The 24,277-nt window shown below is 45.7% G+C and overlaps 1 protein-coding gene across 1 annotated transcript in view; it reads right to left on the bottom strand.

Moving 5' to 3' along the window:
- Nucleotides 1-24,277, bottom strand: part of itga8 (integrin, alpha 8) — a 253,980-nt gene that overhangs the window by 96,422 nt on the left and 133,281 nt on the right. The window contains exons 19-21 of the mRNA XM_038797951.1: nt 9,242-9,309; nt 8,860-9,007; nt 7,512-7,604 (exon numbers count right to left, since the gene is read on the bottom strand). Coding sequence (XP_038653879.1) covers nt 7,512-7,604; nt 8,860-9,007; nt 9,242-9,309 — 309 coding nt within the window. The remainder of the gene's footprint in view (nt 1-7,511; nt 7,605-8,859; nt 9,008-9,241; nt 9,310-24,277) is intronic.

The following is a 24,277-nucleotide window of genomic DNA, read 5'->3' as shown; positions in this document are numbered from 1 at the left end:
CCTCAGTGAGCAATACTAATTCATGCTGATTACACAATTATCAGTCCACTTGATATATCTCTGATGACATTTTTCGTCTTTTTTCTGCTTCCTCTAACGTTTTCGAGGTGTTTATTCAACAAACAGATAAAAATAGACTTGACCTCTCAAAAGACAAAATGAACTGGGCGGTCTGATATCCTAACTGTAAATCAACCGTAATTCTTGGCATGCTCAGGCAGACACAAGAGAATAAATTTTACAAAGTTTAACACCAGGTGCAGAGGTCACTGGCAGCCTTGGGGATTAGCCATCCAGTATGGAAAATCTTGGTTGGCCAGCTGAATACGGTGCCCAAATTCCAAACACACATTCTTGATGGGCAGTGCTCCATATCTGCAGAGCGAACTTATAGAATCAACCTTTATGTCACTTTGTAGAGTTTGGAAGATTCTGCAGCACAGAAACAAGTCATTTGGTCCAATTACTTTATGCCAGGACTCACCGCCCTGCTCTCATGTCAACATGTCCGTCCTTTGCCTGCTGCAAGGTCCCAGTGAAGCCCAGCGCACACCGGAGGAACATCCCCTCAGCATTTGATTAGGCACATTACAGCCTTCCGACTTAACATTGAGTTCAACAACTTCAGACTTTGAACTCTCTCCTCTACCTTCGCCCCATTTTTAATTCTATCATTTTATTTTCACCTCTTCCATCAATCTGTTTTTCCCTCACTATTGCCCACTCCCTCCACCCAAGCCACCTGAGCCAAATGTTCCCTGTTCCTAGTTGCCCTTTGACACACTACTTACCTTTATTCTTCCATTAACATTCTAATATCTTAATGTGCCATTATCAGCCCTCTTCTCAGTCTTAATAACTCCCATTTACATTCTCTTTATCTTTCTATCCGCGACACCTTTGTCAATCTTCACCTATCACTGCTTTGACAAAGCTTTGAGAAAGAGCTTTGACAAAGAGTCATCTGGACTTGAGACGTTAGTTCTTTACTCTCCCTACAGATGCTGCCAGACCTCCTGAGATTTTCCAGAATTTTCTCTTTGGTTTCAGATTCCAGCATCCGCAGTAATTTGCTTTTATCCACCTATCGCTGGCAGTCTATCCAGCCCCACTGCTCTACACACCCACCCCACACAACAGTATAAATCTGACCCTATTTCCAATTGTCTCCAGATTTGAGAAAGAGCCATCCAGACTCGAAACGTGAGCATCCTTTTTCCCTCCCCAGATGCTGTCAGACCTGCTGAGATTGTCCAGTATGTTCTGTTTTTGTTTCAGATTCCACCATCCGGCAGTAATTTGCTTTTATTTTATGTGAGTGTTTATGTTCCACATGCAACTCCTTCCAACCCTCTTCATCCAACAGTATTACCATTCTTCTATTCTTTTCTTGTAGCTCTGTATACCTAGCTTTGCCTTATATACATCTATGCTATTTTTCTCAACTATTCCTTGTGATGTGGTGTTCCACATTCTTACCGTTCATTGGGTAATGATGATGCTCCTGAATTTCCTATGATTGATTAGTAACTCTCTTATGCTAATGAATTTTAGTTACAGTCTCACGCACAAGCGGACACATTTTCTTTACATCGACCATATCATCCTTTGATAACCTTTAAGAATCTCTATCAGATCGCCTTCTCTTTTCTAGAGTAATGTACCCCAATCCGTTCAGTTTTAAGAATATCCTTTCAGGTCTGATATAATCCTTTTGTATATTTATTGCACTTTCTCCGGTGTCTCTATATCCCTTTTATAATCTGGACACAAAATTGTGTAAATACTCAAAGTTCGTCGAACCTGTACAAGTTTAATATAAGTTTCAGCTTTTTAATGCAATTCACCTGAAAATATTTTGTTTAATATAGTTGTACTCTTTGCTTTTCTAATTGTCTTTTATTTTCTTTCTTACCTCTGTATGGACACTTTCATCCTGTTCTTTACTGCTTAGTTTTATTATGTACCTGGTGTAATGCCTTTTTCTTTTGCTTCAAAATTACTCTTATTTCTTTATTAATGTTTGATTATTGACTTGTCTGTTCTTTTTCTTTAAAATCAGGAAATATTTTCCCTCAGCTCCACTAATCATCATTTTAAGTATGTGTCGCTGCTGTTCTTTCTCTTTGTCAAAATGTTTGGCTGTTTTGGTTCATTGAATTTGAGTCTCGTTCCTCAAAATGAGCTTTTTCCCTCCCATGTACTATTTTGGTCTTTGTCTTATTTTTGTGTTTGTGTCTCTTCTTCAAAATTTATAATGTTGTGATTGCTATTGCCTATTTCCAGTACTTACTTCTCTGAAGAGAGATGTTAACTCAGTTTCTCTCTCCACAGATGCTGCTAGATCTTCTGGGTTTTCCAGAATTTCCTGTTTCCATACTTCAGTCTCTTAATAATAATAATCTTTATTAGTGTCACAAGTAGGCTTCCATTAATATTGCAATACAGTTACTGTGAATATTCCCTAGTCGCTACATTCCGATGCCTATTCGGGCACACTGAGGAAGAATTCAGAATATCCAAGCATGTTTGTTGGGATTGTGGGAGGAAACCGGAGGGCCCGGAGGAAACCTACCACACACGGGAAGAACGTGCATACTCCGCATAGACACTGACCCAAGCCGGGAATCGAACCCAGGTCTCTGGCGCTGTGAAGCAACAGTGCTAACCACTGCCCTACCATATCTCCTCTGGTTCATTTCCAATAAGTTGATATCCAAAACGTTCCTCTCTTGTTGAGCTTCTATTTACTGGGAAAGTCCTGAACACACTGGAAAACTCTAATCCCTTTACCCCTTTCCCTACCTTGTCTTGCCAGTCTATGCTGGGGTAGTTGAAATTGCTCATGATTGTTATTCTATAACCTCTACTAATTTCAGAGATTGCCTTTGTATCACTTTTCCACCTCCCTTCCTCCACTTTCCTTCACTAACCAAAAATACATTTTTTTTTTCACACATGACATTTTAATAGTAAACATTTACACCACTGCAGGACAGAACGTTTTAGAGGTGACATGGGTAAGACCTGCCGGCTGGAAAGCAAGTCAGAGACCCGTGTTACCTCCTTTAGGGAAGATCTGCTGAACTAAGAGCCAATTGGTCATTTGAGAGACCAGCTGTATGCCTTGCCTCATGATTAGGACCTCGGGGCGGAGGCCCCATCTGTCACGAGCTACCAGCCAATCAGAGCCTGGCAGTTCTTTGCTTAACAACTTCACTGGAAAGCTAGTGGCTGCTTCCAGGGTGATAACCAACAGAGGCCCAGGATTGCAGAGCGTCCCATGTCAGAGGGAAGTAGTGATGGGAGGTGTTTTTGCAGGTGTGTGTTGTGGAGTGGGGGGGTGGCACATAGAGCAGGGGATGGCTCTCAACGGGCCATCCCCTTTCCCAATTCCGGTCCCTTACTCAGGCACTGAGTATCCCTGGGAAACAACAAGAAAACTGCAAATGTTTACTCATCATGCTCCCGCGTGGCGACAAGCCCGCCTGCAACTGGGTTGATACTAGCAGCAGCAAGATGATGACATTAAATGGTCATCAATTGCCACTTAAGGGCTTCAATTGGTGACGGGACAGGAGGGCTGGCAGCAGGCTTTGCTGCCCCGGACATCATTTTGGGGGAGGTAGGAAGGCAGCAGGGTACTCACACACCGCCCTTCTGCCCTTCCTGCCTCCAACACGCCACTGGAAAGGACAGAAGGTTTTGCCCAAAGAAGTGCTGAATCATCAAAAGCTAGGAGCTGTTAAACAAAGAACAGCATGCAGTGCATTAAATCAAATTTATATCATAGAGGAGCTGAAGATGCACACTGTTTGTATGAGAGATCAAGTTCATTTGTCTAGCTGCTGAAACTATTTGAGGTGATGTGGAGAGTGACTGTTGAAGTCTGGAAGCGATTTTAAGGCAGCCACTTCAATGAAGGGTTAAGATAATTTCATAAACTTTGAAAACAAAGCACTAGTTATTACCAGCGGTTTCAGCTTTTAACTCTGTATATGTTTCCAATGAAACATCACGCAAAGGCTGGTAAATTCCTGGGAGGTACTCCCACTCCCAGGGAATTGCTTTACCAGAAATGACATGGATACCCTGCTTATGTATGTAAGTACTATACTTCTTGCAAAGCCATGTTGGTGGACTCTACCAAAAATAATTCCTGCTAAAGTTAGTTGTTGTGTTATGCTGCTTCGGATAACACAGGCTGCTACTTGATGCAGTCTTAACTAAAGGATGCTCCAGACTCTGAAATGAGTTCAACGTGTTTATTGAACTATTAACACAGTTCTCAAATGAATTCGACTTTCTGCTAATCTAACTGTAGTAACTCAGTCTAACTGTCCCAGCTTGCTTTAAGCCACGTGTTGGGGTATGATGCTGCTGATCAACCCTGTCTAACTCTCTAGATGTCTGTCTGTGGAAAGAGGCAGGGTGTGAGTGCCTCATCCCTTTTGTAGTGTTTATGTCATGCCCCCTTGTGGTGATGCCACCTTTGAGTGTCCTGACTGTCCATTGGTTGTGTCCTATTCTGAGTGTTCATTGGTTGCATGTTTGCATATCATGACATTAGTCATACTTTATGAATTTACCCTGCTGGTGTCGAGCTTTGCCTATTGAGAATGCATGTTGGAAATGTGAACATTGATCTCCAATTTCCTTTGAGCTGCTCCTGTTTATTGCACTTTCTGCGTCAAATTGGGAGCAGCTCTGAGGAAATTCCCAGCCAAGTGAATTGGTTCTTAAAGGAACAATGGTCAGATCATTGCAGGTCATTACAAATGTGAGCATGTTCACAATGGGACAGTATTGGCAAGGCAATTTATTTAAGTGCTAATCCGCAGTTGATCACTCGGAGTTAACACATTGGTTTGATCTAATCGTACTAATGTTCATTAGTTCAAAAAAAAAGTTCTCCCTGCTTTCATATATCAGCCTCTCTGCTGTAGTGTTTGTATTTACATTTAATTTCTAGTATGCATATTTAAAAACCTGTGGCAAAATGCACAGGCTGTGTGCTCAGATATTGAAATTTCGTCCAGTGCAGATGGTTTGGTAAAATGTTCTCAGATTTTTCCACAGCCCACAATGTATATTATTACTGATCTGTGTGAACATTATACACTTGACTCAGAAACTAATGTGAAGTTCAAGGGTCAGTGATTCATTTCCCCTCACTCAATCAAACAACTCAATCAGCGGCACACCCTTTGACCTACTTCTGCACTTGCCAAGCGATACAACACTGGACCACCAGCAGGTTCAAAAGGAGCATCAATTATTGTAAAACATAGCTATTAACTAAAAATAGGAGACAAGCATTACGCCAAACAACTTCACAAACAGGCTCTTGCACTGAAACTTTCAGGCTGACAACTGTAATAATTTCATTTTGCAGATTCCCATTGGGGTTACACCAGCTGTGGAACAGGAAGTAACACACATTCACTGGGGAGAAATTTTCCAATGGACCACTCCACCCGTGTCATCGGCACATAGGCGACGCAACCTTCCGAGAGGTGACCTCCTAACTAGCCAACTCACATTCACCATCCTATTAAAGACTGTGGGCAGGTTCCCGATGCTGGAGGGCCCTTGGTGATGTGAGGCTGGCCGCCCCACCAGACAGGCTAGGAGCTGCTAAGGCAGAAAGGCAAGTAGGAGGGCAGCCTTATGTTTCTTCAGAGTGGAGGGGAAACCCCAGCGCAGGTTTTGGACACAGTTACATCCTTCCATCGCCATGGCTGCTCCAACAGTGGGAAACTACTGATGGCCGTTGCAAAAAATAATTGGCTGCCCACCTCCAACCCCATCTCCATGAGGCCAGGAAAATTCAGCCCATGGTTCCTATCACATAAATGTAATTTTAGTTGGCTGCAGAAACATACACCCAGTAAGCTATCCAGCCATACAGGTTGCAGCTCCAACAGCATCTTCAATATACCAAATGTAGTAACGTTGGCTTGGATTTTTGCCCGACCTGCCAGGAGTGGGCGATTCAGATACACAGATATTCTGGATGTCAAGATTTTCCTGCACCCTGTGGAGTTCAACTAGTGTCACTAGTTCCCTGTCCAGAAATCACCTGCTTGACAGGCTAGCTGCCAGCCAGCACTTGGGCAGTCGGTGACTGTTCGGTTTGACAAATTTATTAAAGTCCTTTAAGGATTTAACAAGCAGAGTGAATAAAGAGAAACTAGTGGATTTCCAAAGGGCACTTCAGCAGGGAGAACTGAAAAGGCGGAATATTATTTAAAGGAGAATGCTGTGGTACAGAGGGATCTGGATGTCTCTGTCTCTGGAGGTTACCATTGACCAGAAACTGAACTGGACTAGCCACATAAATACTATGGCTATAAGAGCAGGTCAGAGGCTAGGAATCCTACGGTGAGTAACTCATCTCCTGATCCCCTCAAAGCCTGTCTTCCATCTACTAGGCACAAGTCAGGAGTGTGATGGAATACCCTCCACTTGCCTGGATGAGTGCAGCTCCAACAACACTCAAAAAGCACAACACTATCCAGGACAAAGCAGCCCACTTCACTAGCATCCCTTCCACAAGCATTTGCTTCCTCCACTACTGACGAACAGTGGCAACTGTGTGTCCCACCTACAAGCTACACTGCAGGAACTCACCAGATCCTAAGCAGCATCTTCCAAACCCACGGCCACTGCCATCGAGAAGCACACGGGCAGTAGATACCTGGGAAACCCACCACCTGGAGGTTTCCCGCCAAGTCACTCACCACCCTGACTTGGAAATATATCGGCGTTCCTTCACTCTCACTGGGGCAACATCCTGGAACTCTCTCTCTAAAAGCACTACTGATATACATGCATCTCATGGACTGAAGTGGTTCAAGAAGGCAGCTCACCACCACTTTCTCAAGGGCAATTAGGGATGGGCAATGGTCTAGCCAGCGATGCCTACACTCCTTGAATGAATTAAAACTAAATAAATAAATTGAAAAACCCACCTGGCAGGAACCTGCCATCCTTACCTGGCCTACATGCAATTCCAAACTCACAGCAATGACTCAATCTACTACCCTCTGAAATGGACAAGTGAGCCACTTAGTTCAAGAGCAATTAGGGAAGGGCAACAAATGCTGGCAATGCCAGCAACACCCACATCTTCTAAAATAAATATTTTAAAAAGAACGCAGTTATATGAAGAAGTGTTTGCCAAGCTTTTCCTTTGCTTGGGAACAGAGCTGCTGTGTGCTGATTTGTGACATCCAACTCAAATGACATAATCCATAGCATTAACTCTGAAGTTACACATTTTGCAAATATTTAAAGCATGCATCCAAAATTCTTCTCTCTAATTTTCAACATAGAAAATAATCTGATTATTTAAAATAATTGCAAAATCCAAATGTTTTTTGTTAAATAACAAATGGAATTGAATGATGGCTTTCTCCTTTTGTCAATAGATGGACATTGCACTATAAATTTCCATTGAGCCTGAAACAAAACTAAATTATACAATTCAAAAAAGTAACATTACTTACATTGGTCCCAGCTGTCATCGGATTTCCGAGGTCACAGACAACCATTTGAGTTGAATTGTCCACTTTATAGGCACAGCTTAGCGTGCTCAGTGCCTGGGTACAAAGAATAAGGTAACATAAACCATAAGATTTTTGCACAAATGCTTATCTGGGGTCAGTCTTGCAATTTAAATTTTGGAAGTTCTGGGCAATTTCACTTATCACATACAATGTAAATATCTTCCTCCTCCTCCATAAACTGGAAATGGAGAAAGATGGCTATATGGATAGCCTTAGTTCCCAGAGAGGGCTGAATTTTGTGGGGCCAACGGTGGTCTCGCCCACCGGTCGGAGGACTGGCGGGAAACTCCCATAAATTACATGGGGGAGGCCCAATGGAATCAAGTGCCTTTCATTGGCTACTGTCAGGCCTCCCCTACGATTGAGGATATCTGTGGCAGAAATCCTTCCTGCTGAGTTGATGGTTGATGACAGCACTGCACCCACAGGAGATGTACCATCATTGTTGGACCCCAGGCTAAAGGAACTCAGCGGAGAGATTGGGATCACATGGTGGGGGTTGTGGGAAGAGGGAGCAGGGGGATGGCTAGTGAAAAAGGTAGTAGGTGCCTTTCAGCAACACTCCCCTACCCCCCACTCATCCAACTGCCGAATACCCCGGTCAGACAGCATCCTTCCCAGGGCACAGTAAAGCTGTGTGGCTCCCAATAAATCCCTGAGAAACCACTGAATTTAGGTAGCCTCAGGGATAATGGGTGTCAATTCTGTCATCAATGAGCTTAATTGACATCCCACCACCACCAGCTGGGAATCCCGCATCAGCCCCTCCCATCCTCGTTTTCCCACCGCCAGGAGACTGACAGGAGCATTGTGGCCTCAATGTCCTGTAGTATGATGCCAGTGGAAAATGCATAGCTGCATTATTGCATTATCAACAGCTGTACTAGATGTACCTGTTAAACTTTAGTTTGAAAAGACCATGATATTCCAAATGCGATAAGTTAATAGAAAGTCAAACCCCTGTCACATTGTAATGGCGACATCATTGTTCTTGAAATTCAATTCCTGAATTTGGAACAATTCACGAGGCTGTGAAGCACCTGCTCTTCAGTTTAATTTTACATTCTCCTCCATATTCCTATGTGATCAATTCCATGTACCCAATTCATTTTCTGTTGCAAACCCATCAGTAATAATAGGAGAAATTCTTGGGAAAATGGCTCATAGCTGTAATCAACTTTGAGCTACTTTCAGGTTTTTTGCCTGAAGAAATCAATTTAGAATTATTGTTTGACAATCTGCAAACCATAGCTACCAAGATGAATCAGACCCTCTTTAGTTCTATTACCTCATTGTTGCGTACAACACCAATATAATCTGCTTCGGGTGGGATTATGACACTGAGTTCTGCTTCATATGCTCCTTCGCCTTCATTCCTTCCGTTAACGATTAAAGTGAGCGGGTTTTCGTCTCCAAATATTAGCTGTTGTCTATCACTGAAATACAAAAAGGTGAAGCGTTGTAATCTTTATTCGCCCCTCATCAAACTGATAGGATGCTACCAATCATGAATAAACTGCAAAGCTGTTAAAGATATCATTGCTTTGGTCTCTTACTGACAATAAAAATGATCACAATTCGGCTATGATGAGCATCCACATATTTGACTGTAAAGCTTACATGCTGATAAACTTTAGCGAGATGTATTACATACACAATCTTCAACTTACGGGGTAACTGAAAGCTTCAGGGCTGGGATGCACACATTGTCCTTTCCACAATCCAGCAGAATGTGTGCCTATGTGGGAAGAGAAAAGGTCACAAAGTCTGGCATTTCATTTAAAAGTTTTGTATTAGTTGTGAGATGTATAAGAAACATTATAATGCTGTAAGTAAGAACCTAGAAACACCGGTTAAATTGTTTTCTCACCGGCATCAAGAGTCAGACCCAACTTGTTGCTGGAGTCAGGCTCTCTGATCATTGCCACAGTACAGGCCACGGAAATTACTTAAACATGTGCTAGTTGGCTAAATGCCAACAATGAGAACAAATACATCTAAAATAGTGTACCAGACTATCTATAATTCAATGCACTAACATTCACTCATGTAAATCTCCTGACTTCATATAATCTCAGTGTGTCTCCACAGTATCTTTTACTCATCCGCCATGATGATACACTGCAATTAGCTGGACAAGGTAACACGAGAAAGTTCCATTCTATAAAAGATGCAGTCCTTGTTAGAAATGCCAGGGGGAACTGAGCTTACTACTAGCACACAATTCCTCAAACTTCGGCATAAATCAATCTTTCTCTCCCCCAGAGCTTGGTTTTCCCGAGTAAGAAAGATCTCACCTGCCTAAATGAGCAACGGGGAGAAGTTTGGACATGAATGTTGATGATCTCTATTTGCAGCGGTATACAGGGAAACCAAAAAGGCCCAGAGAGAAAACCACATGCTGTCCAGATTCCGCAATACCTAGATCCTATAAATTTTGCTCACAGTGAGTAGAGGAACATTGGGAGGACTGTAGTCTAAAAGGTGCTTTTTGACACATGTTCTGGTCATGTTCCAGAATCCAAATATCAGGACAACGATTCAGGGAGGCCACTGGACCAAGAGCAGTTTATTTGCTAGAGTCACAAAATCCACCATGGGAAGCAATATAAATACGGTTCTCAAATTTGGCCGCAAGGATGGGTGTCCGTATACTTTGGCAAAGTACACCAACTTCCACAACAGACTGGAAAATCCATCATTTGAGGAATGCATGCCAATCCGAATAGATGATGTATAGCCTGTGCCTGTAAACAGGAAAATGCATGGATCTTCCAGGGTCTACTTCTGGAGAGTTGCTCAGTGCAATGACACCCCAGGGTGTCTCTTTCCTCCCACAAAAGAGGGACTAATCAGCAAAAGTAGAGCCATGGAAGGAAGTAGCAACTTTTTTATACTGCATCGTATACTTTGTGGTTGTAAATTCTTCTGTTCTCGGAGCATGTTGAATTATTTCTGCTATTAATAAAACTAGCTCTCTCTATTTGGATCATTTTTATCCCACAGTAAAAATTCTAATTTAAAAATGCAATTAAAACAGTTTCAGTGAAACATGCCTCCAATAGCTAATCTTCATATTATTAATGTACGATATTATTAAAAAAATACAAACTTTTCATGTAGTTCACATTAGAAATATTTCTTACCTCGCAAAAAACAATTTATATTGTCTATCCACATGTCAGAACCTTGCTGACATAGAAAATCATTTTGGATCAGGGCTATTTCTGGGTCCTTGCCCTTCTGGGGTGAAATTCTCCCCTACCCGGCGGGGCGGGGGGTCCCGGCGTAGCGGAGTGGTGCCAACCACTCCGGCATCGGGCCTCCCCAAAGGTGCGGAATTCTCTGCACCTTTGGGGGCTAGGCCCACTCCGGAGCGGTTGGCACCACGCCGACTGGCGCCAAAACCGGCATCAGTGGCCTTTGATGCCCGCCGCCCGGCACCAGGGCTGGCCGAAAGGCCTTCGTCGGTTTGCGCATGCGCCGGTGTGTCAGCTGCCGCTGACGTCACCACCGGCGCATGCGCGCTGGGGGATTCTCTTCCGCCTCCGCCATGGTGGAGGCAGTGGCAGCGGCGGAAGAGAAAGAGTTCCCCCACGGCACTGGCCCGCCGGCCGATCGGTGGGCTCCGATCGCGGGCCTGGCCACTGTGGGGGCGGTCCCCGGTGTCCGATCGCCCCGTGCCCCCCCCCCAGGACCCCGGGGGCCCGCTCGCACCGCCGATCCCGCCAACACCAGAGGTGGTTGAAACCTCGGCGGCAGGAGAGGCCTCCCAGTGGCGGGACTTCGGCCCTTCGTGGGCCGGAGAATCGCCGCAGGGGGCTCGCCGATCGGCGTGGGGTGATTCCCACCCCCGCCAATTCCCGGGTGGCGGAGAATTTCTGCCACGGCGGGGACGGGATTTTCGGCGGCCCCGGGTGATTCTCCGACCCTGCGTGGGGTCGGAGAATTTCGCCCCCGATTTCTGATGCTCACACAGGCCGCTTCCACATTCGCCATCCGGGTAGAGATGGTGAGTGGGTAGGGGAAATGGGAGCTGGACATTGGGCAACCCATTTAAAGGGTGTCTGGCGAACTGAACCGTTGCTGCATGCAGAGTGCCTATTGACTAATAAATATGACAGAGAGAGGACCAGGATGAAGGGCCAAAGTGGAAAGGCAATCCCAAAACTCAATGAGGTCTCCCTTCAGATGGTGGAGGCAGTGAGTGCCTACAAGAATATATTGTTTGTAGAAAACAGGATGAGGAGGCCAGCAGTAATCACAAAGCAAGCGTGGCAGTGATGGTGCAGGGGAGTGTCCAGTTGCAATGTAATGAGTAGGATTTAATGTCAGAAGCATTTCAAAAGACCTCTTGAGATTTAGGATGGTGATTGGCATGAATTCCTGAGGTAGCACATGTGAAGATTTGGTCAGTGCAGCTACCTTCTGAAGTGCTATGTCTCTGTGGTAAGAAATAGGAACAGGAGTAGGCCATTCAACCCTTCGAGCCTTCTGCACCATTTATTAACATCATGGCTGATCTAACACTCACTAAGTCCACTTTCCTGCCTTATCACCGGAAACCTTAATTCCCCTACTGAATAAAAACCTATCGATCTCAGCCTTGAACAAGTTCAAGGACTTGGACTCCACAGCTTCCTAAGATAAAGAATTCCAGAGATTCACCACTCTTTGCGACAAGAAATTCTTCCCCAAATCCATCTTAAATAAGCACACCCTTAATATGCGACTATGCCCTCTGGTCCTACACTTTCCCATGAGTGGGAACATCTTCTCAACATTTACCCTGTCCAACCTCCCTGGAATCTTATACGTTTCAATCATGTCACCTCTCGTTCTCTTGAACTCCAAGGAGTGCAGACCCATCCTGTTTAATCTTTCCTCATATGGTAGTCGCTCCATGCCTAGGATCATCCTAGTAAACTTCCTCTATAATGCCTCCAATGATAATATATATTTCCTTAAATAAGGGGACTAAAACTGTGCACAGTATTCTAAATATGGCCTCATTAGTACCTTGTACAGTTGCAACAACACATCTTCGCTTTTATACTCCAGCCCCCTTGAAATAAAAACCATCATTCCATTTGCCTTCCCGATTACCTTCTACACCTATATGCTAGCTCTCTGGATTTCATGAACAAGGATCGCCAAGTCCCTTTGTGTTACAGCTTTCTGCCGTCTCTCTCTATTTAAATAATAATCCGCCTTCTCATTCTTTCTTTCAAAGTAAACAGTCTCACATTTCCCCATTGAATTCCATTTGCAAATTTTCTGCCAACTCGCTTAACCTGTCAATATCTCGCTGTAAGCTATTTGTGTTCTCCTTACAACCTTCCTTCCCTCCCACTTTTGTATCATCTGCAAAATTGGCTACAGTGCATTCTGTTCCTTCCTCTCAACCTTTAGTATATATTGTGTCATGCCAGGGAGATATTAGGAAATAAGACCCCAATGTGGCAGGCAATTTAGGGGTTAAACAGACGGAGGGGAAAAAAACCTGCTAACACAGAGTCATAGGTTATGCCCACCCCTGACTGAGTTACAGTGTCCCAGCCACACTTAGACACGTTAGTGGGAATACACAGAATGCCCCTTCGGGACACTCCTGTCTGGCCAGTTATTAGCCCATTACAGAGTCTGATGCCCTCTTAGTCTGTCAATGGGAGGTTAGTTGCATATCAATAGCATGGCTCTGTTCTTTTGTATAAATGGGAGTGGGCAATCAAATTGCCAAGAAAATGCTGATGGGTTCAAGACTGGAAACCCCAGCAGAGAACCTTTATTCGAGGCGCTGTGTGGAGGAGAGAGAGAGAGAGAGAGAGAAGGAATGCTGTTTTGAACAGTCACAAGGCTTTGGAAATTGACCAAGAAGGTCATGAAGGTTGCCACAGAGGCAGGCTTTGGAAAAAGGGTACAGAACGAGTGTCCTTACCAGAAGAAAAATTGCTTTGTAAATGCAAGTATTGCTTTTGTCTGCCTGTGAAACTGGCATGAGAGCTGCCTGTTTTGTTACCGTGTTGTTTAATGGGAACTAGTGTGTTACGGTTAAGAAAAAGCATGTGATCTGTTATTGTTAGGGTTGAAGTTTAAAAGTTTAAATATTGTTTTCTTTTAATAAAGTTTGTTTATAAAATAACCATGTCCGATTTCTTATATTATCGCTCCTGGAATGAATCAATATTTCTGCATTGCCTCACACTTCAAAACGTTCTGCTCTGATTCAGCCTCTTAGCTACTTTTGAGAGCTGACCTGGCGCCCAGAACAATTGTGAAGAGCTGCGGTCCCTGTGGCACTCCACTGGTTACTGCCTTCCAACCTGAAAAAGACCCCCTTATCACTACTCACTGCTTCCTGTTAGTTAGCCAATCCTCTATCCATGCCAGAGTATTGCCTCTAACATCATGAGTTCCTATCTTACAGGGGTACTGTGGTGGTGTGCCATGCATTGCAGAACATGCAGCGAGGAGAATAGAAGAACTGCAGATACTTGAAGGCCAGAAACGCTGTGCACAAAGTGTGTGGCACTTTATCAAATTCCTTTTGAAAATCTAAATCTAAAGGATATACTGGTTTTCCTCTATCTACTGTGGCTGATACTTCCTCAAAGAACTCCAGCAAATTTGTCAGACATGATTTCCCCTTTGTGAAACTATCAGATTATGACTTTCTAAATGCACTGCTATTCTCTCATTAATAATCGACTCGAACATTTTTCCAATAATTAAAGACTTACTGGCCTTAATTTCCTGCATTTTACCTCCTTCCCTTTTTGAACAAGTGTACCACACTGGCAGTTTTTCAGTCCTTTGGCACAGTTCCAGAATCCAAGGACTTTTGGAAAATGGCACAATCTCTGTAGCTACCAATACTGAGACTTGTGAAATCCAAGACTAAAGGAAGCACTCACATGACAGCCATTCATGGAAGATTTGGGAATGGTACATGACATAAATGACACACAGTCTTCTTAAGTGCAGATGGGAATCCATTCATGCATTCATCCATTCATCCTGTCTCTGATCTCTAACGGGCTGGATAGAAACACTGCAATACAGTATGGTATTTTTTCATGTGGATGTAGAATGGATGAGGGTGTCCTGTGCATTGCTACCATGTATATCCATCTGCTGGTGCCTCAGTGGCACTATATCATGGACTGGCCGTCTCAATTGGTCATCCTTTTCCTCTGCCACTTACTCTGTGTGCACAGCGTTTCTGGCCTTCAAGTGTCTGCAGTTCTTCTATTCTCCTCGCTGCATGTTCTGCAATGCACGGCACACCACCACAATGCCCTTGAATGGCCATTTGGAGGGCTTCTGCAGACCGAGCAACACGCTGGAAACACAACTTCAAAACCAGGGAATGCCCAATGTTGTCCTGACAGAGACATGACAGTGGTTGCTGTATTTTTCCACATTTGATTTGTGATCCACACTGCTGTTGTGAGCCAGGCCTTCAGTCAATATTCCTTCTCACCAGGATCCACCGATGGAGGCTCTGTGTTGGCGTGATGAGTTGAAGCACTGGAGCCTGCCTCCGAATGATAACTGCAAGGGAATCATGCACACACTTGCATGAATCTTTCTCTGTGGTTGCAAGTCAGCTGCATGTTGAGGGAGTTGGGGCCCTTTTTATAAATTCAGTGCCCCCCCCCCCCCCTCCCCACCTGAACCAACAGCATCTTAATGGCTATGTATACCACACCCTGCACCTGAGAGAATCCTGCCATTGAAATAAATCTTTCAGCCCTCTATTCCTGACTGGGCATAGTCAATTTTGCCCGATGCACTCACACGCTGAGTGTCCATCACCTTTATTACGTAGCTATGGGTGCCCAATTGTGAAATTCTGCAAATGCCTGCAGCCAATGCCTGGAAGGAATCAGAAGTATAGAAATTTATGGTGAACATGACCTTCATTGCAACAGACACTGGATATCCATTCCCTCCTTGGGACCTGAGAATCATGTCCAAAAGTGTGCATACATCCACAGCTGCCAGTCACGAGAGGCACAATCTTCTGTATTATAGCTACTCCAATAGACTAAAAAAGACTGAAGGCTGGCCCTCTGACTGGGAGAGTGTGTGTGTGGGGGGGGGGGGGGGGGGGGGGGGGGTGGCTGCATCTTCTTCTGCCTCATGCCTCTCAGCCAACTGCTCTGCAGTGCTCCGCTGCCCATGGCTAAACGTGCTCCTTTTCTGTGATCCACCAGATTACTGAACAAATCCAGGTTTATCCTTTAGAGCAGTAGCTTTCTCAGCTGAAATAATCCCCACTAGACCCAAGGGGTCTACCTGATTGATCTCCCCATGAGGCTCGAGGAATCCGAGCTCCCCCGCTGAGAAGGCCTACCAGTGGAGCACATTCAATCAGACAGTTAAAAGCTAGCCAGGATTGGAAACAGCCTCTTCAGATTGTCTCGGCTGGGGCTGGTGTACTGCTCACCGCTTTACAGCCTTGCTTTTCTTTAACAGAATAAAACTATGTGTTTAAGCCTTCTCGGGACTCCGCTGAATATTATATCTGCCAGTTGACTTGGAAGATTATGTTGACGCAAGATACTGTAAATTAACCCCTCAACACTTGGTCGATTAGCCATCTTTGATCGCCCATTCCTCAATGTCAGGTCTCTGACTACTCAAGGAACAATCCCTGCTGCTCTCCCATTTTATAGCGCTGACTAGATACCTATTTCTGAAAATGGTGGCTTCTCACAGTGAAGTTCCCTCAGCTGAATTTCTGAGAAGCTGACAGAGTATGGTGTCTGTGAACCATTTACATGAGCTGTCTTTGGAAGACAGTTATGTGAAAGATGCTTTGCAGATGGGCTGCCAAGATGGATTCTCTGAGGAAAAAAGCTATGAAAAGCTACATGCTACATGAGAGGTTGCAAATCAGAGATGTGTGTAAGTGCAATCATTTCAATGTTACCTGATCCTTTGTGATACTGTTTCAGTATGACTCCATTGAGGCACAATTTAGGAATACTTGTTTTCTTTCCTTCAGATAGGGCGGAGGGACTAAGTTCACCTTACAATAGTGATGACTCGTAAGCGAATTCAACTGTTTTAAACTAATTTGTGAAACTTTAGCAAAGAATAAATGGATTGACAGTCTCTAAATATGGACAGAGCAAAAACTGTGTCCATTGAAGTACTCCAGAAACTCATTTATTTTTCCAGAGCTTTCTTTACCGTGCTTTTGTGTACCAGATTTATGCCATTCCTGTCCAAACACAGGATAAAAATGATTGTTTACACCAATCAAATCTTTTTTTTAACATTTTTCTTAAATTCAGAGTACTAAATTAATTTTTTCCAATGAAGGGGCAATTTAGCGTGACCAATCCACCTACCCTGCACATCTTTGGGTTGTGGGGGTGAAACCCACGCAAACATGGGGAGAATGTGCAAACTCCACATGGACAGTGACCCAGGGCCAGGATTCGAAACTGGGATCTCGGCGCCATGAGACAGCAGTGCTAACCACTGTGCCACCGTGCTGCCCTAGACCAATCAAATCTTGATCTGTTTCCAACAGGACTAACCATGCCGAAGTGGAACATGGGGGAGTAAGATTGCAACAGTTCTTTGTAACACTTATAGCCTCTGCAAATGTTCAGAATCCATTATATGCCATGGTATGGAGAAGAAAGATTTGCATTTATAGAGCGTATTTCACAACCACTGGACATCAAAAAGTGCTTCCAACCAGTGACGTGCTTTTGAGGTGTAGCATCTGTTGTGCGAAACACAGCAGCCAGTTTATGCACAGGAAGCTCCAACGGAAAGAAATGCTATAATGACCAAAAAGTCATTTTTTTTGTGGTCAGTTAAGGGGTAAATACTGGTAAGAACATCGGGATAGCTCTCCTGCTCTTCCTCATCTCAGTGCCCTGGGACGTTCTACATCCATCTGAGGGAGTAGGCAGGTCTCTGGTCAATATCTTGTCTGAAAGATGGCACCTCCAGTAGTGCAGCATATCCTCAGTACCATACTGCCGTGTCACCCTTGACTTTTGTGCTCAAGTCATGGAGTGATACTTGAACCTGGAAAATTGGCGAATTGGCGCATGCGCGGGAGCGCCAGCGTGTGCTGGCGTCGTCCCAGCGCAATGCAGGGAGGTTCTTCTCCCCACCGGCCATGGCGGAGTTCCACAGCAGCCGACGCGGAGGGAAAGAGTGCCCCCAAGGCACAGGCCCACCCGCGGATCGGTGGTCCCTGATCACGGGCCAGGCCACCGTGGGGGCACCCGCCGGGGCCAGATCCTCCCGCGCACCCCCGAGGACCCTGGAGGCCGCCCGCAGAGCCAGGTCCCATTGGTAAGTACCTGATCTAATTTACGCCAGCGGGACCAGCCTAAAACGGGCAGCCGCTCGGCCCACCGTGGGCCAGAGAATCGCCGGGGGGGGCCGCTGCCAGCAGCCGCCGACCGGCGTGGCGTGATTCCTGCCCCCGCCAAAACACCAGTGCGGGAGAATGCGGCAGCTGGCGGGGGCAGGATTCACGCTGTTCCCCCGGCGATTCTCCGGCCCGGCGGGGGGTCGGAGAATCCCGCCTCTGATGTGTGTACTATTGAGTAGGGAGAATTCCCTGAATTTCAGAGTTCCAACCAATGCCAATGTGGCAACAATAGCCCCAAAATTAGTGGGGGTGATTTACCATCTGATATTCAGTGTTACTGTATCTTCAGCAATGTTTTTCTGGACCTACCTCTGAATGGCAGAGCGCACCCTCCCCCCAGGTGAGGTGGTGAGACCATTTTTCTTCGAAGTGTTTCCTTTAAATACAATGTATACAACTGGGGAGCTGAGGGATCCAGATCTCGGGGTCTGCATTTCAAAAATGATATAAATGGGGAGTGTCAATCGCAGATGGAAACAATTTCCAGACATATGGCTGAGATGATGGATAGGTCGAAGGAATCTACTACCTACATCTGCCGCACATTGAGCAAAATTTCTCACAATTGGCAGAGGGTCCGAGGGACGGGGCAGGCTGTCGAATTTATGCAGCATCCAAATGCTTGTTAGAGGTTGTATTGGCTTCGTGATTTTTGAAAAGGTAACTGCTTTGCACAAACACTTCAATGAACTCATTGGATCTGTGATGGCACTGACCCCTGACTGTGTGCCAAACTATTGGACCGTGAAGAGAGAGTACAGATGTCACTGCATCTTCAGAGAGTGGCAATGCCTTCCAATGCCCACACATGGGACCACTTCAGACGTGAAGCTGGAATATGCCTCAACAGCAGCACACCCCATCTCCACTCCAATTGTGACTGAAAACGGTTCCCTCTGGGACAGCTGTTACCCAAAACCAAGACTCACCTCAGGTAGCTTGGATTTGAAGAGAACCATTCCAAACAACCATCACCAACGTTCATACTACTCAGGGAATAGTTCTTTGGAATAATGTAATCCTGGGAACAGATCCTACTGCCACTAGTAAAGAGATTTTTTTCAAGTGGGTGTGGGTGGAAAGGGAAAAATGCTATAACCATGTTATCTTGACTTGATGCAAATGTGGCAGAAAGGTTTTGTGGCACTTCTTGAAGAGAACTCGTAGCTGGTTAGCACAGGGCTAAATAGCTGGCTTTTAATCATAGAAAATCATAGAATTTACAGTGCAGAAGGAGGCCATTCAGCCCATCGAGTCTGCACCGGCTCTTGGAAAGAGCACCCTACCCAAGGTCAACACCTCCACCCTATCCCCATAACCCAGTAACCCCACCCAACACTAAGGGCAATTTTGGACACTAAGGGCAATTTATAATGCCAATCCACCTAACCTGCACATCTTTGGACTGTGGGAGGAAACCGGAGCACCCGGAGGAAACCCATGCACACACGGGGAGGATGTGCAGACTCTGCACAGACTGTGACCCAAGCCGGAATCGAACCTGGGACCCTGGAGCTGTGAAGCAATTGTGCTATCCACAATGCTACCGTGCTGCCCCAAGCAGACCATGGCAGGCCAGCAACACGGGTTCAACTCCCAGCCTCCCCGAACAGGCACCGGAATGTGGCGACTAGGGGCTTTTCACAGTAACTTCATTTGAAGCCTACTTGTGACAATAAGCAATTTTCATTACTTCTGGGAGATAAATTTAGGTGCAGGTGTTAGTAGCGGATTTAAGAAGGCATCTTCCATTACTGTACCAAATCTGTACTGAAACAGAGAGATATCGAGGATTGCATGTAAAAGAAACAACATTACCATTATTCCGACCAAAACATTATGCGCCGTTAATATTCTATTACAGCCTTTTCCTGAGGGATCACTCACAACATTTCAGAACCATTAAAGTGATTTAGCACAAGAATACAGCACTGAAAACAGATTTGTAAAATTTGCGGCACCGGGGGTGAGGTTCTCTAATCCCGCGGCAGAGTGTCCACGCCATCGTAAACGCCGTCGTAAACAAAGGGCCAGCACGGCGCTGGAGCAGTTCACGCTGCTCCAGCTGCGATCCCGGTGCGAACTGTGCGCCGCGGGATCCGCGCATGCGCAGTGGCGCCGGCGCCAACACACGCATGCGCAGTGGCCTCTTTCAATGCGCCAGTCCCGATGCAACATGGCACAGGACTATAGGGGCCGGCACGTAGGAAAGGAGGCCCCCAGCCACATAAGCCGGGCCGCCGATCGGTGGACCCCGACCGCAGACCAGGCCACATCGGAGGCCTCCCCGGGGTCGGACCCCCCTCCGCCGCACAGGGCGCCACCCGACCTTTCAACGCCAAGGTCCCGTCGGCCCAGAGCAGGTTAGAATGGCGCAGGCGGGACTTGGTTCTTTTCTTACGGACGCTCGGCCCATCCGGGCCAGAGAATTGAGGGGCTGGCCACTTAGAGCGGCCCGCGACCATCACCGCGCCAATCACGGCGGTGGCAATGCCGCCGATTCTCCGCTCTATGGAGAATAGCGTGCTGGAGCCGGGGCGGCGTGGCCCATTCGCGGGGATTCCCCGGCCCGACCCAGGGCTGGGAGAATCCCGTCCAGGATTTGTGATTAGCGGGACTGAAAACAGCTACAATGTTTTTAAATTAAGTTTTACGGGATTTGGTCTTCACCAGTTAGGCCAGCATGTGTTCCCCATCCCTATTTGCCCCTGAGAAGGTGGTGATGAGCTGCCTTCTTGAGCCACTGCAGTCCATGTGGTGTAGGGAGGGAGTTCCAGGATTTTGAACCAGCGACAGTGAAGGAACGGAAATATATTTCCAAGTCAGGATGGTGAGTGGCTTGGAGAACAACGTCCAGGCAGTGGTGTACCTAAGCATCTACTGTCCTTGACCTCCTATATGGTAGTGGTTGTGGGTTTGGAAGGCTCCGCCTAAGGGGCTTGGTGAGTTCCTGCAGTGCATCTTGTAGACACTGCTGTCACTGTGCGTTAGTGGTGGAGGGAGTGAATGTTTGTGGAAGGGGTGCCAATCAAACGGGCTGCTTTGTCCTGGATGGTGTTGTTGGAGCTGCACTCATCCCGGCAAGTGGAGAGTATTCCATCACACTCCTGACTTGTGGACAGGCTTTAGGGAGTCAGGAGGTGAGTTACAGGATTCCTAGCCTCTGACCTGCTCTTGTAGCCAGGGTATTTATATGGCTAGTCCAGTTCAGTTTGTGGTCAATGGTAACCCCCAGGATGTTGATAGTGGGGAATTCAATGACAGTAATGCCATTGAAAATCATGGGAAGATAGTTTGATTCTCTCTTATTGGAGATGGCCATTGCCTGCCACTTGCGTGGGGCGAATGTTACGTGCCACTTGTCAGCCCAACTTGGATATTGTCCAGGTGTTGCTGCATTTGCATGTGGACTGCTTCATTGTCTGAGGAGTCATGAATGGTGCTGAACATTTTGCAGTCATCAGCGAACATCCATACATCTGGCCATATGTTGGAAGAAAGATCATTGATGAAGTAATTGAAGGTGGTTGGGCCTAGAACACTACCCTGATGAACTCCTACTGTGATGTCCCAGGACTGAGGTGATGGATGATGTAATTGTCGTTTATTTGAGCCCTGAAACTCTGAATGACACACTCATGTTTTTCATTTTTGTTAAAACAAGTTGAAAGTCCAAGACAACAATCAAGGGTAGAAAGGTGATCAATTGTGAAACAGTGACTGAGGAATTTAAAACATATATTTTCCATCCTGAAATTTGTAGGGAGAAAAAGAAGGAAGGGAATTTTATGATGAGCATATGAGGACCTGAAATCAAAGGCATGTAAAGAGCATTGAGGTACAGATCAGCCATGATTTAACTGGATAGTGAAATTGGCTGGCAGGGTTGAATGTTCTTCTCCCGTTCCCGTGGGAATTAATTCATGACATTAGGAAGTGATGATGAGATATAGCTAGAGATCGGAAGGAGCAGTAGGGAAGTAGGAACAGTTCAGATCAGCATTGTAAATAGCAACACCATTAAAACAGACAGCAGGATCCCCTCCGTCCGGCTGCACCTCTTTTCTGAGTGGTGTGCCCCCACCGGCAGCGGGATTCTTCATCCCTGCAGCCGGCCAATGGAATTTCCCATTGTGGGCACCCCCGCAGCGTCAGGAAATCTGCGGGCGTGAGTACACTGCCTGTGAAACGGAGGAGCCCGCCGACGGAGAATCCAGCCCAGAGAGTTACAAGACAATAAAGAGAGAAAGAGAAAATTAATTTCAAAGAGTCTAAAGGGAGATTATCGGATAAACTTTTGAAAGGAGTGGAGGGTGTAAAGTCTGAAAAGAAGTCCAAAGCGCCAGAGAAACAAGCTCATTAGGGTCATGTCCGTGCAAAAAACCGTATTGGCAATTGTAGATTAAGCTAAAATGTAACTAGTAATTGTGAGTTAACAGCATCTTCCATTACTTGTAAATTAATGACGCAAAGGCTACAAGGTAGAAGTCGATAGAATTACCTTTTTTATAGACAGGGTAGATATGAGAAAATGTCCAGGAGAAGGAAGCTAGGCTCGTGAAAACGAAGATGAAAGAGATGATGGGTTTAAATACAGAGAAACACACATCTTCGAGGCAATAGGAGCCATATCATCAGGAGAAGACACTTTACATTTTATATCCAATATTCAACATTTTAAAGAGTAATTGGGGATTATTTTCAATGTCATTGCCTAGACTGTAAAAAATAGTGGAATGGTCTGCCCAATGTAAAATCATTGATTTTTGTTAGTTTAAATGGAATAGAAATGGTCTCGTCCAACAATTCGCAGGTCATCTATCACACCAGATCACAGCCCTGGCACTAAAAACTTGAAAATGTCCACCCCCATGACTCCCCCTACTTCTATTAAGCTTCCAAGGCAATCAAATTTTTTTAAAAATCAAGCAAACTGATTCCCGTTTATCATATTAAACCTAATAAATACTGACCATTCTAAACAAATGAAGGCCTTCTTTCTAAGTTCTGAGAAGTCAGAGTTTCCAACAGTATAAAAATCACTCGGTAGGCATCTGAGTTATATGTAGCTAACCAACACACCTGCTGTCAGTTGTCTGGCCCCTTCCCCCAGAATTCAAGGGAATTCCTTGCGATAAAGAGAAAAATATGTGCTGGCACTTGTACAATTTTTTTTCAATTCCATATTTATTTTTCTTCACTTTGAACCATACCAGAAGGAACCAGATTCTTGATAAGTCCCACTGAAACTGCTTAATTATAACAAAGATGGAAGAGGGAGGCCATGAAAGGCTGACAGCGGTCATGTTTCTTCACCACAGCTACCACGTTTTAGCCTCCCCTATTGGCGAAACTCTTCTGGACATAAACACCCGTGGTTTGAACAACAGGAGCTAATGCATTTGAACAGTCAAAACTAGTTTCCAGTTCAATTGTGCAACACAACCAGATGTCTGTGTGGAGTTTTCACATTCTACCCGTGTCTGTGTAGGTTTTTCCGGTGGTCCGCTTTCCTTCACAGTCTGAAGATGTGCAGGTTATGTGGATTGGCCATGCTAAATTGCCCCTAAGCTGAGGGGATAGTGCGGTGTCTGAGGGGTGGGGCGGGGGGGCCTGGATTCGCTGCAGCCCCACGCTGAGCGGAGGCAGAGAATCCACTTTCACGCCGAAATCGGGCCCGGCATTGGTCCGGCGATTCGGTGGGGGGGCGGGGGAATGGACACGGGTGGGATGGCCTAATAGGCGGTCGAGTGTTAGATCCACGCGGTTAGATGCTCGGGCGCGTGGCCGATCAGGGGGGGTCTAACTTTTGTGTCTGGCTCCGTGGTCCGAGTCCGCCATGGAACTCTGCGCGGCCGCTGGAAGCTGCCGCCGTGTGCATGCGCGGACTCCGAACTGGAAGTGCGGGAGGCCTCTATCCGCAGCTAAAGCTGCGTGAATTACTCTGGGTCCCTGTTAGACACCTGCAAGGCATTGAATCAGCTGATCTTCTTTCCAGGAATCTGTGGAGTAAAACTCCAGCGTTTTTATGCCGGAGTGAGCACATAGTCCCATTTTGGGAGAATCCAGCCCAGGGTGTTCCTTTGGTGGCCGGTGCAGACCGAATGGGCCAAATGGCCTCCTTCTGCACTGTCGATTCTATGGAGTCTATGGAAATTACTATAAAAGATAAGATCAAGTGTCAAGGACTATGTTGAGGGAAAGGTATTTTCTAATTAATTTTTTTGCAATGCCATGTGCATGAAAAAATGTCTAAGGAGAAGGTGCTCAAGCAAAACTGCAGGATATTCCTCAT

This window comes from Scyliorhinus canicula, chromosome 5 (genome assembly GCF_902713615.1).
Source record: "Scyliorhinus canicula chromosome 5, sScyCan1.1, whole genome shotgun sequence".
Lineage (NCBI taxonomy): Eukaryota > Metazoa > Chordata > Chondrichthyes > Carcharhiniformes > Scyliorhinidae > Scyliorhinus > Scyliorhinus canicula.
Note: the sequence above shows the minus strand (reverse complement) of the source record. Positions and strands in the feature narration are given on the sequence as shown.